Source organism: Brachycentrus maculatus, unplaced genomic scaffold (assembly GCF_059751285.1).
Source record: "Brachycentrus maculatus isolate JH-2025_06_01 unplaced genomic scaffold, ASM5975128v1 h1tg000358l, whole genome shotgun sequence".
NCBI classification, from domain to species: Eukaryota; Metazoa; Arthropoda; class Insecta; order Trichoptera; family Brachycentridae; genus Brachycentrus; species Brachycentrus maculatus.
In genome coordinates this window covers 432,833-448,370 of record NW_028281107.1, presented here as the reverse complement: position 1 = coordinate 448,370, position 15,538 = coordinate 432,833, and the positions used below count along the sequence as shown (strand labels likewise).

Below are 15,538 nucleotides of genomic sequence, written 5' to 3'. Positions count from 1 at the left end.
GTCCACAAATCTAAAATTGCATGGTGAAATCCATATAAAATTGTAGTCTAGCTGAGTACAGAACTGACAAATTGATGGCAAACCTTTAATGGCATTCTAAATTGCAACCTGGTAACGCTATTTTCATATTGTCGACGAATTCGCGGACCATCGGATATAGTGAGAATTGCCAACCTAACGATATTACAGAAAGGTCGCTTGTGCTGTATTACAGAGTTTTGACATTTCGTAGCAATTGACACATGACAGTTTGTGAAAATCAAATTATACAAATTAGTTAGTCTTTGAATCAAATGAAATCGAGTAATTTTACCGGATTTTGTTAACCATTTATCTAAGTTATATTAATTACTTGTAACGACGAACTGCATAATCTATTGTGACGATAATCTATAAAAAAAATCTTATGAAAACGTTATAATTAATCATTTTCGTATACTTTATTAATTCATGTATTTTAAACAATTTACCCATTTGTAACATGTCTCTTTTCTTCGATGATGAAATACATAAGCGTCTTGCCATTTTAATTGAAGCTCAGCCACAAGGTAAATGAGAAACGATGACCATAATATTATTTTTATCCCTAGTCTATTTTGTTTTTACATTTTGTGTTCTTTATTTTAGTTTTGGTTGATTTCTGTAAGCTGGCACTGGATTATATTCGCAATGGACCTAATATAAAACGATATCAAATCGCAGCACGTAAGTTCGTCTGATATTACTTGTGGTGAAATAAAAACCTGCAAAAAACTAGTAGCTTTTATGGTCACTATCATAGCAGCATTTTATTTATTTATAAATAGTAATTAACACTCGTAATAAATTAAAAAATGATATTTAAATTTGTTTAGAAAAATTGGAGACAACAGTGGAAACAATAGAAGATGCAGTCACAGCCCTCTTGAAGCTCTTGTGTGATAGTTGCAAGCATTCTGTGAGTAAAATTTGCAAACTTGTCTCAAACTTGAAAAAACAGCATAGAGAAAAATGGAGTGGACCAAACTCCTGTAAAGCTTTATCTTGGTGTTGTTACTCAAACCCAGGTCTTTCCAGATTTTGTCTAGCTTAGAGATGGCACTTTTGGCGATGGCGATACAATGTCTGATCTCGCCTTCGCAAGTTTGTTCATGGCTGAAACATGCTCCATTTTTCTCTATGCTGCTGAAACATGGACCATAAAAGCAGCAGAAAGGAGAAAATTGACGTTTTCGAAATATGGTGTTGGGGGCGCATGCTCCGCATATCATGGACAGCTAGAAGCACCAACAAGTCCATTCGCCAGGAAGTACACTTGGATGGCTTCACTCTGGCCAATATATGTACACGACGGATTCTTCAGTTCTTTGGACACGTAGCGCGTGGCAACAAGGATAGCCTGGAACAACTGGTTGCGATCGTTAGCCTGGAGGGGAAGAGAGGGAGAGGAAGATCTCCCTAACGATGGACCGATCAAGTTTAGGCAGCAGCAGGCACCCCAGTGGTTGGAGCGCTACTTGCAGCGCAGTCAAGGGATAACTGAAGAAGAGTCATTGCTTCCACAAGGGTCACAACCATCAGTAATTGGGAATAAGACGGAGACGAGAGATCTTGAAAAATGCCTGATTCTATTCTCCCTCCCTCCATTCATTCCTCATCAAACTGTAGTCAGTAATTGCTAGTCATACTAAGACCATTACGCTTTTAGCTGTTATCAATATCCATATTTTTATCACATAGCCCTTTGCATTCAGAATTACAGACTACTACTAATTACTAGACTTTTCCAGATTTCACATCCTTTATTTTAAATTACAAATACACTGAACTTCCTTTTTATACAATTTCGAAATAAAACGGTGCAAAAAAGAGTAAAAAAATTTAACATTCCGCACACATATCGCTCACTCCTTTCAAGAACGTCATAAATCAAAAATTTTCAATTTTCAGTTGTGCATGTTTTCGGAATGCCCAGAAAATGTACTATATCCCAGCAAAAGAGGCACATTTTTAACTTAATATTCACCCGCTACAGGGCAGAAAGTGTTGTTTTTGCATTTTGAAGAAAAGGTATTGTTTAATTATTTTTTTAAATATGCTAGTTATTTTTCAAATGCAGAAAAAACCTTCAGGTTTATTCTAAAAAGATCTGTTGCACAGTAAAAGTTCAATAAGTGGCTTGATATTTATTTTTAATACATTGTATTATATTTTTAAACTTTAAAAACGTTCTCCTGAAAAATTAAGTTTTTTGATTTATGACGTTCTTGAAAGGAGTGAGCGATATCTAAACACTCTTCACATCTTTAGAATGATTGTGTTTGTGTATTTCAGCTCAGTACAGATGGCTTTATTGAGACTGCGAGAGGTCTCGGGTTTGGTAAGGAGGCAGGCGCCGTTCTGGGTCGCTTGTATTCCTCGCGAGGAGCAGAGATTACTTCCGCTCTCACCGAGATAGCGTCACACAACTGTCTCTCTTCCTACGCTGACCTCCACTGGAGACTTCAGACTCAGGTAAATTTTATTTTTCAAGAGTTTGGAGTTCTAAAGTGTTGTAAATGTAGCAGAGTGGATGTAGTAGACTAGATGGTTTATTTACTCTGATTTTATAGCTCAAACAGGCCTTTTACTTCACGTTTCTTATGGTATTCAGTATTCAGAGTGCTCCGTGTGTGTGAATATACTCAAGTAAAGAAGCTTAATAAGTATTTTTATATTTGACAATTCATACAGTCAATTCAAAACTGGAAAATGCATATCTGTGACATTGGTGATATATCTCTTCTTGGCAAAGTCTTGTTAATACATTTTAGACGGGTATTTTTTTACGCCTGCGGACCGCTGGCGATAGAATTTGATAATTATGTACTATAGTTAAGACCTTAATAAAGAGATTACTTTGTAATATTCATGTAAAAACATTGGATAATTCCTTCTTTTCAGCCTTTGAAATGAGGCTGACGCAGAAGGTAAAAATAACCTTATGCATCAGTCGACCGAACGGGTAGAAATAACTTTCCCGTCCTTAGTGTTAATTCAAGTCTTTACTATTCTACCTCTTGACTAAAGATGCCTGTACAATGTATGGAGTGAATGTGTATTTGATTACGCATTTTTATTGATTGTTGCGCGGTATGATCGATAATCCTGAAATTATCTGGAGCATTGGTCTATATGTTCCCAATAGTTACCTAAGACAGCGTCGGCATAGATTGTTTCACATTCCTATATACTAGACCAACCCGCTGATAGTTATGCCTGTAAGAAGAGCTACTGATCTGTTCCATGTGTCTGAAGGAGTATTCCGAAGCGGGATTCTTCTACATCTTTAGCAATAGTATTCTTGCTTATTTTAGATTTTTGGTAATGTATAGGCCTTAAATATTAGTTTGTAATGTGTATGTTAATTATAAATAAATAAATTTTAAAATACTAAAATGATTAATATATGATTAATATAATATAAATAAATTTTAAAATCAAGATTATTTTATGAACTATTATGTATATACAGGTGGCTTCACGCTCTGTGGCGGAGCAGGTCAGGCCATCGGTGGTGATGTCTCTACAGCTCAGTGCCCCGGGGGCTTCTCCTCAGCCGCGTCCCCTCCAGGCCTCCTTGCCCACACTGGTGCACCTTGCTGCCACGCTAGACGGGGCGCTGAGGGACTCCCGCACATTCCACATACGGCGTATGCAGAGAGTGTTGGAACAGTAGACTGGGAGGACTAATGTGATTGTGCTGTTGCAATAATACAGACATGTAGTGCGGGGACAGATTAGGCTCCCAGACGGAAGAGCTGCTGCAAATGTAATGTGGCCAAATCCGCGTGAAAAAGATCATGAATAAACAAGATATATAGCGTATTATTTTTTGACATACCGCTCACTCCTTTCAAGAACGTCATAAATCAATAAACTTGATTCTTCAGGAGAACGTTTTTAAAGTTTAAAAATAAAACACAGTGTATTAAAAATAAATATCAAGCCACTTATTGAACTTTTTACTGTGCAACAGATCTTTTTATGTAAAACCTGAAGGTTTTTTCTCCATTTGAAAAATAATTAAACAATACCTTTTCTTCAAAACGCAAAAACATGCCTCTTTTGCTGGGATATACAATAGTACATCTTCTGGGCATTCCGAAAACATGCACAACTGTAAATTGACAATTTTTGATTTATGACGTTCTTGAAAGGAGTGAGCGATATCAACATAGATAAAGAAGAATATGGAAGTCTGGGTATTTACAACCATCATAGGCTGGTTTAAGTGATCACTTTACACATGTGTAACATTCACCAATTCTACCCATGATTGATAGCCACACTACTCAAATTCTTAGAAGTTCTTTATATATGATCAATTTTGAAACATTGTACAAGAATCACTGGAATTTTTACTAGTGACATCTATTGGTGAGACGAAGATGCTTTTTATTGAGCAGGAAATTCTTGTATGATAAATAACTCCTATAATTGGAGATAATCCAGATTTGTGAACAAGTATTTGGACACGCTCAAAATGTTAAGATATAAAGCAGATAATTTACCATATGTTTGAAATAAAAAAAGACAAATGTAAAATAATTGTCAAAAAATTAAATAAGCCCGATAACTGAAATGTAACTGATGGTCAAAAAGAAACTATGACAAATTCATTGTTTTCTTTCTTGTTCACTTTTTACAGCGAAAAAGTCACTTATATTTATTTTGACCTCGCGAAAATCAAAAGATTGCACATCTATCCTTGTAGTGTAATGGTTAGTGCGTTTAGCCACCGTTTTGGAGGTTCCGGGCTTGATCCCAGAGGGGGTCAAAATAAATATTGGTGGTATCTCATTCTAATATTTATTTAATATTACCCTGGATTTGAATCGCAGGATTTATTACCTTGCCTTCATGTAAGTAAATTTCAAGTTAACACTATATCAATGTAATGATGTAGTGGTCAGCGCACCATTGCGTGTGGAAAAAAGTTAGAAGAAAATCAAACCTGAGACTTTGTGCACAGAAGCCAAACGCGCTAAGTATTACACTACATAGGTGGATTTTATATGTAATTGATATATAAATTTGATTTGTATCTCACATTTTTAAGAATATATATTTTTTCAAATCTGTAAAATACTATTTAAAGTTAATTTTTATCTTACGTGGATTTGGATACATTTGACTCGCACCGACTCATAATTAGTGCGTATAATGCAGTGTGTATGCTAAAAGTGATACTTCTTTATTTTGATGTAAGAAATTTTAAGAGCACGGTATCATGTATGTAGTAATGATTTGACTATTGTTAAGAAGCATTCGACTGATTATCTTGCCTTCATATATTGTATAATTACCGATCAAGATAACAATGGTTTAGTCCAGGGGTTTCCAAAGTAAACGCAGCGGTGCCCTGGTGCGCCGTAGAAAGTCAAGAGGGGCGCCGTGAGTCAATCCTCTATCATTACCCGAAACCACAAATATTCTCGGGTACCCATAAAGCAGCAATTTCTTTTTTGAGAGCTAGCATCTTTCTACCCAACTATTATTATTGTAGGTACCTACCTATTTCTTTCGACTATAATATATGTATCACATATGCACACATATCTTTCATATAGTCACATTGGCTTTTCCAAATAGCTTACTAAAGTAGGGCGCCGTGACAAAATACTTAACTTGTAAGTGCGCTGCGGGCTGAAAAGGATTGGAAACCCCTGGTTTAGTCCAAAGTAGTGACCATGAAAAAAAGTATATTTTTTGTATAAAACTTTTTATCTTTTCAATTAGAGTCTATTAAAAAAGTTCACTTCAAAAATACAAAATTGTGGAACAAAATAAATGGGATATATAATAATACAAATGTGCGAATGTACAAATAAAAATTGTTTATTCTATCTAGTGTAGTATTTTTTTTTTAATAATTAGTTAACTCGTGGTTTAAAATAATTTTATTCTGATATTAAAATAATGCCATACATAAAAGTAACAGAATTATAAAAACTTTGATCCTATAGTGAAGGTTGATCTCACTTCCAGCCAGTACATATTGCACCTCTCGCTACACAATTTATTTTTTATTTCAATAAATTAATTCCTTGCTGGGAGTCGATATTCCGAGTGCCTCTTCATAGCCAGTCTTAGCTTCCACTTTTTCTGAAATCAGGAAACAGAAATTTGCAATGCATGATGGAGTGCTCGAGTGTGAAGCACATCTAGAGGCGAGCTTCACCTTGGCAGCAGAGAGGTGAGAGGTGTTGCCAGTATTGGTTACATAAGAGATTTACACAAAAATAAAGTAATTTAAAAAAAAAAACTACAAAAAATGAAGTAGACTCTCGATTTACATCAGGATGGATAGTGAAAATTTTCTTCTAAAACAAATTTCACAGTTAATCTAAAAATATTGTAATAATGCATAAATTTGTAAATACCTAGGTATCTAATTCTTACCCATTCATCCATAGAAAAAGTACTTACTTATTTACTTACTAAGAAAGTACTTACTAAGAAAGTGCCTAATTTATTTTGTCTCAGAGGTATATAACCGTATTACATATAGCTCAGCTCATATAAATCCAATGCAGGACACAATTAATAAAACAAATCAACTATCTATTACACATACATTGTTTTTACAGACTGTTAATTTGACAATTTGACAATTGACAGTTGATTTGTAGTCAGTACGTTTTGCCATTTAGACTGAGTGACCATTATGCGAGTCATAGGTTCAGCGAATGGACCGACAACAATATTCAGCTCGATCCTCCTTTTCAACGCAAACATTTTGTTCACTGATGAGGCACATTTTTGGTTAAATGTCTATGTCAATAAGTGGAATTGCCGAATTCGGAGTGGAGAAAACCCAGAAGCCTTTGTCAAGACGCCCTTACATCCAATTAAAGTCACTGTTTGGTGTGCTTTATGTGCAGGTGGAATCATTAGCCCATATTTTTTAAAAGACGATGCCGGCCAAAATGTTTCGGTCAATGAAGAGCGCTACAGAACCATGATAACTGACTTCTTCCTACCTCAGTTGAATGGGATTGATGTGATAAAGCTGTGGTTTCAACAAGATGGTGCAACATGCCACACGGCGGGTGCCACCATAAATTTACTGCGGGAAATTGTAATTAGTATGCCTCAAAAAAAGCTTTATTTATGACATATCGCTCACTCCTTTCAACAACATCGTAATAAAAAAAACTTGATTTTTCAGGAGATCGTTTTTAAAGTTTAAGAATATATTAAAATGTATTAAAAATAAATATCAAGCCACTTTTTGAACTTTTTACTGTGCAACAGATCTTTTTAGGTAAAACCTGAAAGATTTTTCTCCATTTGAAAAATATTTAGTATTTTTAAAAAAATAATTAAACAATACTTTTTTTTCAAAATGCAAAAACAACACTTTCTGCCCTGTAGCGGGTAAATATTAGGTTAAAAATATGCCGCTTTTGTTGGGATATAGTACATTTTCTGGGCTTTCCGAAAACATGCACAACTGAAAATTGACGATTTTTGATATATGACGTTGTTGAAAGGAGTGAGCGATATGTACGGACAAACAATGTTTCTTTTACACATCTCTGCTCTGTAATATTATCATCTCAACTCGAGTCATTCCGATTGCTTTGTATGGAGTTCCATTCAGGAACACACAAGATGGCAATATGGCGCCGAGGCGACGACCTCAGACATACCTTTCTTAGAGCTCTTCTTCTTCTTCTCCTCCTTGGGCTTCTTGTCCTCCTTGCTCTTCTTGTGCTTCCTGTCCCTGGCCTTGTCCCCGTCCCCGTCCCCGTCCCTGTCCCTCTCGCGCTCCTTGTGCTTGGCCGACCTGTGCTTCTCCTTGCGCTTGCCCCCCTCTGCCTTGCTCTTGCCCACGCTCACCGCGGCCGCCTCCTCTTGCTTCCGGCGCTTTCTGCCACTGTCTTCTTCTTCCCTCAGGGGACTGAAAATCCACATTAAAAAATATTGATATTTTGTCTGACTCCCGGGCAGACCACCAAAGGGATGGGTCGATAGCTGGGAATCGGCATCGCAGGAGTCTAATCCCTCGTAAAAACAGGCCACAAGGCCTACAACAAGAAGTAATTAAAGATATTTAACTACAACATAAAGCTAGTTTACAAGATTTTGAGGCTTACAAACTTCTGGGTTTACAAGGCCTACAACAAGATGAAGAAGAAGAAGAAGATATTTTGAGGGCATTCAAAGTTTTATTTTTTGACATCTCCAACTTTTTTTGGAGGCAAATATATTGTGTGTGTATTTGTTTTTATTGACTAACCCAAGCGGTGTTCGGGCAGTCTTCTTTCGACTTGTTGATGACAATTTCTTGCACTGGAAAATTTTCTCGCCAAAATTTGACTCTTAAGTGGTTAAATCATTTATCGGCTAGTTACATGTTCCACTGACTGAACAAATAATGTTTTAAAATGTCAAATAATGTAAAATAATATCTTACAACTCGATAGGTTAACACATTGTTCCGCAAAGTGTGTGCCGTGTGATAAGTTGATGTGCCGAGGAAAAAAGTCTAGTTTTGTGAAAATAACACAATTGCTCTAAATTTTGATTGCCTGTGCTCAGTTAAGTGGGCTCATATTTCGCATTAAACATAATATGTTAAATATGTAACCATAATATGGTAAATATGTACCTCTGAAAGTTCTTAATTTGGTAGGTGAACCTTGAATAGAAAAAGTTTGCGAAACACTGGGTTAACAGACTCTTTAGATCAGGCATGTCAAACTAGCGGCCGCATGAAGCCCGCAAGTATTTTTTTGCGGCCCGCGGTTACATTTTCCATTTATTTTAATTCTTCATTGAAATATTTTTTTCGTACAGGAACATAGGATATTATTTTACAAAATCATTAAGTTGGATCTACTGTACCTCGTGTAACTGTATTTGATTATAAATTATTCACTTAAAGTTAGATAAAAATGAAAATGAGATTTTTGAGTTTTTTGATGCGGCCCGCCGGCGTACCTAAAATACCTTATGCAGCCCTTGGTGCCTTTTGAGTTTGACACCTCTGCTTTAGATAGTATTTTACAGAAATAGCGCTCTATAAAACAAACCGATATTATTATAGTAAAGTTTATTATCAGGGCGCTCACATGTGCAGGTCGATGTTGAGAGCGGCGTGCGGGTCAGTTGAGTCAGCGCCCCCCTCTCCGTCTGAGATTACGGCCCCTTCACTGGCCCCCTCGGGCATCTCTGCCGTAGTGCTCACTACGTATTCGGTTCCCCCTGCAACACACACAGCTATAACATACCCAACACGTACACAAAGACCTTATTAATCTATGTATGAAATTGATGTTTGCATTTAAGAAGCACTCTCACATAACACAAGAAAGCACCTGCAAATCATAATTAACACACTTTATGGTAACATAGTTATATGGAACTTCTTCTTCAAACTCTTATTCCAACCCCAATGGTGCATAGGGCACTGCATCATATAAACGCAGTATTTTGTTGATCCTTAATACATGAGGAAAAGGTGATCAGCCCTCCGCTTCAGGTGCCAGTCCAGGGTAATATTGAATAAATATTAGAGTGATAAAAAATCACTTGTATTTATTTGCTCCCTCCCCCTGGGATTCAAACCCGGGACCTCCAGAACGGTAGTCTAGCGTGCTAACCACTACACTATGGAGGCGGCCATTTAAGAATTATTCTCACATAACACAAGAAAGCACTTGCAAACCGCACAAAGAATAATTAACACACTTTATGGTAACATATGTTATATAGAACTACATGGTCCAAAACACAAAATACGTGCCACTTTTGGTCTAAAGAACTTTGATTATTATGCAATAAAGTTGCACAACCTGCTTCCATTATCCATAGTTATTAAAAATATAAAAGGGTTCATAAATGGATAATGGAAGTGTTTGAATGCATGTCATAAACAATTATTTTTTTTCATATAATTTTTATAAATAAATATTCTAAAATGTGCCTTTGGTATGTATGGGAAAATTTAATGTGGGCACATTATTGTAATTTGTAATCGTGTATCATGAAATAAAAATAAATAAATTGCTGCCACATACCAAGCTATTAAATTCGCAAATGGTAAATGCTGACAAAAGCAATAACAAACCTTTGCATACTCACAGACACACCGGATGCCCCGCCATTTTGATTTGCGAATTTATTCATAGGTTAGAAAGATATCAACAAAATGTCGGTTGAGTATATGAATAATTTCATATTATTCTGACCTTCTTTTTCACTGTCGGATTCAGAGTAGTGCGTCTTCTTGCTTCTCTTGCTTTTCCGGCGCCGTTTCTCTTTTCCGCTATTCGTGTCACTCCAGCGCAAGTACTTGTCTGAACGCTTCTCTGGAAAAAAAAAACAAGGCATTAGAGCGCCAGTCACAGAGTCAACGGAGTAGCACAAATTTAAGATTATCCAAACAAACTACAGTTTTTTATTAAAAATTAAACACTTGTATTAGACCACTACTTGAGTTTGATTTCACACAACTAGTTTCGAAAACTACAGATGTTTTATTATTTTCAGAAATAAAAAGACATTGTTTTTTGATCCACTCACATTTTTATTAACAACCGACTAGTTTCGGCAATAACCTGTTCCCCACTCTTCCATGATGGTAGTAGTAGATAAGACCAGTTTTATTAACATGCTAAATTTCTATGCCCGTGTTGTCATCATACGAAGATTGATAACGCATTTCCTCACTCAAATCACTCGACTCAAACCTTGAGAACTTCAGAGTCGAACTTACCGTGTATTTTAAGGGGCACTTCCAAAGCGATCTCGGCCACCGGAATGGAAGAAATGTCAGGGGCGGTTGAGAAGGCGCCCTTCAGGTAGTGCGGGTTGTGTAACTGCGCCTGCTGCCGTGCCTCTCGTACCTACAACAAAAGGGCTCATTTCATCAAAAAAACCAGGGTTCGTATTTTTAACATGTTGCAAGACAGGACCCCACAAGGTGGACCCCTAAAATTTGAGATGGAGACCTTGGGAGAATAAAAAAGCATTTATGGCCCAGTCATATATATAATCAAAGGGATAATCCAATCTTGATATATAAACATTTAAAATTACTGCCGGTACGTGGAATATTGTGGATGAGTATCATCGTTGAACAACAAACTAGACAAAAATATCGAAATCCTTTAGTACACAACCATGATACACAATTTACAAACAACGAAGGTTTGATAGTCCCAAGAATTAACAATAAATATGGGAGTCGAACACTGAAATATATCGTTCCGAACATTTTTAATTTGTTGCCGACGGATGTTAGAGGTCAAAATAAAATATGGAATAAAGGCAAAATAAAGGAATGGGTAAATGATCAAGAGTTAATTTTGTGAAAATTGTAAAATGTTTATATTCTTAATTTTTTTCTCTTTTTTGTGTGTATATTAGGTTAAAATCATTAAAAACAAAAAATGTATTAAAAATGAACTCCACCGACAAGACACACAAGGTGGCTTGGTGGGTCTCTGCAAAAAAAAAAGTTGTAAATTGTATGTATAAATTGTGATTTAAATAAATGTATATAAATAAAAAATATAAAAAAAGGTGGTCCGATGACATAGCGGCTGTGGGGGGTAGAAACTGGCTGCAAGGACCAACAGACTGGAAAATATGGAAGGATAAAGAAGAGGCCTTAATCCAGCAGTGGAGGACAGAAGGCTCATGAAGAAGAAGTATTTTTAAGGATATTGAAAAAATATACGTCAGAAAATAGGTTTAACCAGTTCCTAGTCTAGCCCGAAAGCCAGTTGGCCAAGGAGTTTGTATTGAACTGTGGAGCCTTCCAAATCGTATTCTGACTTGTCGGTAGTAATTTGCCCGAGACAAATATATATCGATACGTTTGCTTTTATTGACTAACCCGAGTAGTGGTGTGTGGAAGGTCTTATTTGGACTTTTTGGTGAAGATTTCCTGACATTATTGGTCAAATCGTCGTAGAGTCAATTGCTTTTTTGGTCCGCGTTTGCTGGATGCAATAGGAAGTTGTACTCGGAGCTTTTCTATCTATGATGCTGAAGGATTTCCTTGGTCCAATCTCATAGTGACTGAGATACCGAAGCTTTCGTATTTCGATGCCACACAGTACTTCCATCGCAATTTCTTTTTTGTTGCCAATATACTAATTCAGTCTTGTTAGTATCCCGTATTTTGATACCACACAGCACTTCCAAGGAAATTGCTTTTTTGTTGCCAATATACTAATTCAGTCCTGTTTGAGTATCATATCTGCGTTCTTACCTTCTGTATTTGCTCCGGAGTGGGCTCCTCGTGCTGTTTGGGGCGTGGGGGCGAGGCAGGCGGCAGGAAGGATACGGCGCGCCGGCCCCCGCTGCGGTGCCCGCCGGCCGCGCCCTCCCCCTCCTCTGCGGAGCTGTCGCTGCCGCTGGTGGCCGGCGGCGTGTTGATCCATTCGTCCAAGTCCAGCCTGTAATATGATGATTGTTAAATGCTGAAGTGGCTATTATTCGAAATGGTAATACAGCTTTTCTCATGTTACTTTATTAAAAGTAAGAGCAGTGATACCTAAGTGGGTGATATCCCACCTCGGTGACCGCTGGAATTGTCTAAGGGGGCATTAGAATCCATTGATTCCTGCCATTCTACTGATGAAAAATTAGCCGGTTAGAGGTTACTAAAATTACTACAAAATTAATGGTTCTAAACATTGTTTTGTGTCAGTAATTTTATTTTAGAATATATAAAAACAAAACTTTTGCTAAATATCTTAATACAAAAATATATATAAGGAATAATATATATATATTTTTTGCTTTCCTGTAAAATTGTGAGTATGTTCTTAAGATTAAGCATATTTTACAATGGATGTCTAAACTACACGAATGAAAGGTGATCATTTGCCTTGCATTTCAGGTACCAGTTTATTATGTACCATATTAAATAAGACTGAAAAATCGCTAATATTTATTTTGACCCTCTTTGGAATCGAATCCGGGACCTCCAGCATGGTAGCCTAGCTAGTAAACAAGGAGTATCCGATATTCGCAACTTTGAGAAAAGAAAAATAATGTGTCTAACTCACCCTTCGGGGATGGGCACCTTCTTCTGCGCCTTGGGGGCGACCGGATTCAGCTCCCCGCTGAACAGCTCGGCCAGCTCGCGGGCCAGCCCCCGCGCGGCAGGTGGCGGCACCTCGAGCGCCGCGTCCCCCTCGCCCCCCGCCTCGCCCAGGTCGGCCAGGGGCTGCGCGCCCTCCGCGCCCGCCGCCAGCTGCATGACCACCAGCGCCGTGCTGGCGCGCTCCTGCACCTCGATGTGTGGCGAGCTCAGGTGCGGCTGGAGCTTCTCTATCATCATCTCGCAGAGCTGCGAATCAAAGGACAGGGTTATTACTGATTATTACTGGGTAATATATCGCTCACTCCTTTCAAGAAAGTCATAAATCAAAAAACTTGATTTTTCAGGAGAACGTTTTTAAAGTTTAAAAATATAATACAATGTATTACAAATAAATATCAAGCCACTTATTGAACTTTTGACTGTGCAACAGATCTTTTTAGGTAAAACCTGAAGGTTTTTTCTCCATTTGAAAAATATTTAGTGTATTTAAAAAAATTATTAAAATACCTTTTCTTCAAAATGCGGTAGTAGCGGGTAAATATTAAGTTAAATTAATATATAGTACATTTTCTGGGCATTCCGAAAACATGCACAACTGAAAATTGACAGTTTTTGATTTATGGCGTTCTTGAAAGGAGTGAGCGATATGTGACATGTGATGCATATAATATGTGACGCGTTTCGTCTTATTAAGACATTATCAATTGAGTGTTTGATGATGTTTTAATAAAACGAAACGCGTCACATATTATCATATATATGTAAATAAAAGTAGAATTCAATCCAATAACTGTGTTTAATTTTGGATATATATATATATATTACCCAACAATTTAAAATGGAATTCTACCAACTGTCTGCAGTTACAATACATAAATCATTACTGATTGGCTATGTGTGATACATTCTTCTACGCAAATTGAGGTTCTGGCCACGTAGTGTCTAGCTGTTGAACACTACATACATACATTATATAAGCCTATTCTTAAAATATGTTAACCCTCTTCTATATTAAGTCCGTCTCCCTAGTGTAATGGTCGGCATGCTCGGCTACTGTACTGGAGGTCCCGGGTTCGATTCCCAGGGGGGGGGGGTCAAATAAATCTAAGTGATTTTTTCACTCTAATATTTATTCAATATTACCACCCTGGACTGGTACCTGGAGCGGAGGTCTGATCACCCACGTGTTAACGATTAAGATAACACTGCGTTTATATGATGCACCACCTCCTCCGCTGACTGAATAAATGGCTATACCTTTTTTTATTTATGGGAATTGCATTTATTATTTACCTTGCTTATTATGTACAAGGTTTATAGATCAATTAGTGAATTTTTGTTTCTTCTAACTAAATAAATATGTTTTATTTGAATCTGTGTTGGGAACAGGAGGGATGATGTAGTGTGGGCAAATCAGGAACTTCTCAGCATTTGCTCATTGCTGGGAGGAAACCACGTTGCACTCCTCAGGAGACGGCGGACTGTTTACTGTCATCAGCAGACATTCCGTTCCAACAGAAGAGGGTTCGGCATTTAGTGTTCTAGCTTGGTTTATATTACCAATGTCCTTCACTATTTTTATCGTGTATACAAGGCCAGGCCTTAGAGAGGTACATTACATCGCGAGCGGCAGTGAGGTCCCGGGCCTCCAGGTATCCCAGCAGGAGGCGGGCGGCGAGCTTCAGGGCACTGTGCAGGAAGGCAGCCCTCGTGGGGCCCGGCAGGGGGCCCTCATCGAGTAGCCAGCATAGAGAGTCCCGCATTACAGTCGTGTCTCTGAAAATACCATAATGTGATTCTACAGCAGAAGAATGATGTCGTAGCCAATGGTACATGAGATGCTGATGGTACATGAGATGCCAATGGTACATGAGATGCCAATGGTACATGATATACCAATGGTACATGAGATGCCAATGGTTTATGAGATGCCAATGGTACATGAGATGCCAACGGTACATGAGATGCTGATGGTACATGAGATGCCAATGGACGCGGAGTTAACTCAATTATTAAAGATCAGCTCTAGTTAACACATTGTATACTGTATGCACATATTTATGTGATTCAGAAACCTTGTGTCATAGTGGTGTGCACATATTTACGCATTTTAGAAACCTTATATTGTGGTAGTGTGCACATATTTATGCATTTCAAAAACCTTATGTTGTGATGGTGTGCACATATTTGTGCAATTCAAAAACCTTATATTACGGCAGTGTGCACATATATGTGCGTTTCAAAAACTGTGTGTTTCACAAACCTTATATTGCGGTCGTTTACACATTTTGAATACCTTCAACTTCATATATAAAAAAACAACATAATATGTAATTCCTTCGGACATGTTTCCTTTGCTGTGTAGTGTATAGGTTTCACTAGAATACAAAAATATTACAGATTTTCTCTGTCATCATTCTTTCATTGCAATCTAATATCGCCCGCATC

At 37.5% G+C, this 15,538-nt stretch overlaps 2 protein-coding genes across 3 annotated transcripts in view; one reads left to right on the top strand and one right to left on the bottom strand.

Moving 5' to 3' along the window:
* The first annotated feature begins 210 nt into the window (after nt 1-210).
* On the top strand, nt 211-5,871 carry LOC148303651 (COMM domain-containing protein 2). 2 transcript variants are annotated; one of them, XR_015838441.1, is made up of 6 exons: nt 211-548; nt 628-705; nt 855-937; nt 2,314-2,493; nt 3,494-3,863; nt 4,243-5,871. XR_015838441.1 is itself a non-coding variant. In XM_088269585.1 (5 exons), the coding sequence occupies exons 1-5, from the start codon at nt 482-484 to the stop codon at nt 3,695-3,697; spliced, it is 612 nt and encodes a 203-aa protein (XP_088125711.1). In that variant the 5' UTR covers nt 211-481; the 3' UTR covers nt 3,698-5,867. The 2 variants fall into 2 exon arrangements, 1 of the variants encoding a protein (XP_088125711.1); XM_088269585.1 differs by having other exon boundaries at nt 3,494-5,867.
* g (adaptor-related protein complex 3, delta 1 subunit-like garnet) overlaps nt 5,839-15,538 on the bottom strand; it is a 25,654-nt gene continuing 15,954 nt past the window's right edge. Inside the window, exons 12-19 of the mRNA XM_088269584.1 lie at nt 14,710-14,866; nt 13,053-13,336; nt 12,251-12,437; nt 10,748-10,877; nt 10,221-10,340; nt 9,102-9,234; nt 7,677-7,927; nt 5,839-6,126 (exon numbers count right to left, since the gene is read on the bottom strand). Coding sequence (XP_088125710.1) covers nt 6,053-6,126; nt 7,677-7,927; nt 9,102-9,234; nt 10,221-10,340; nt 10,748-10,877; nt 12,251-12,437; nt 13,053-13,336; nt 14,710-14,866 — 1,336 coding nt within the window. The 3' untranslated portion in view covers nt 5,839-6,052. The remainder of the gene's footprint in view (nt 6,127-7,676; nt 7,928-9,101; nt 9,235-10,220; nt 10,341-10,747; nt 10,878-12,250; nt 12,438-13,052; nt 13,337-14,709; nt 14,867-15,538) is intronic.

Excerpts from the sequence above, each read along its gene's own strand:
- LOC148303651 (XM_088269585.1), top strand. The coding sequence starts at position 482 with ATGTCTCTTTTCTTCGATGATGAAATACATAAGCGTCTTGCCATTTTA. Across the intron at positions 706-854 it reads ACGATATCAAATCGCAGCAC|AAAAATTGGAGACAACAGTG; the intron begins GTAAGTTCGTCT and ends AAATTTGTTTAG. Across the intron at positions 2,494-3,493 it reads ACTGGAGACTTCAGACTCAG|GTGGCTTCACGCTCTGTGGC; the intron begins GTAAATTTTATT and ends ATGTATATACAG.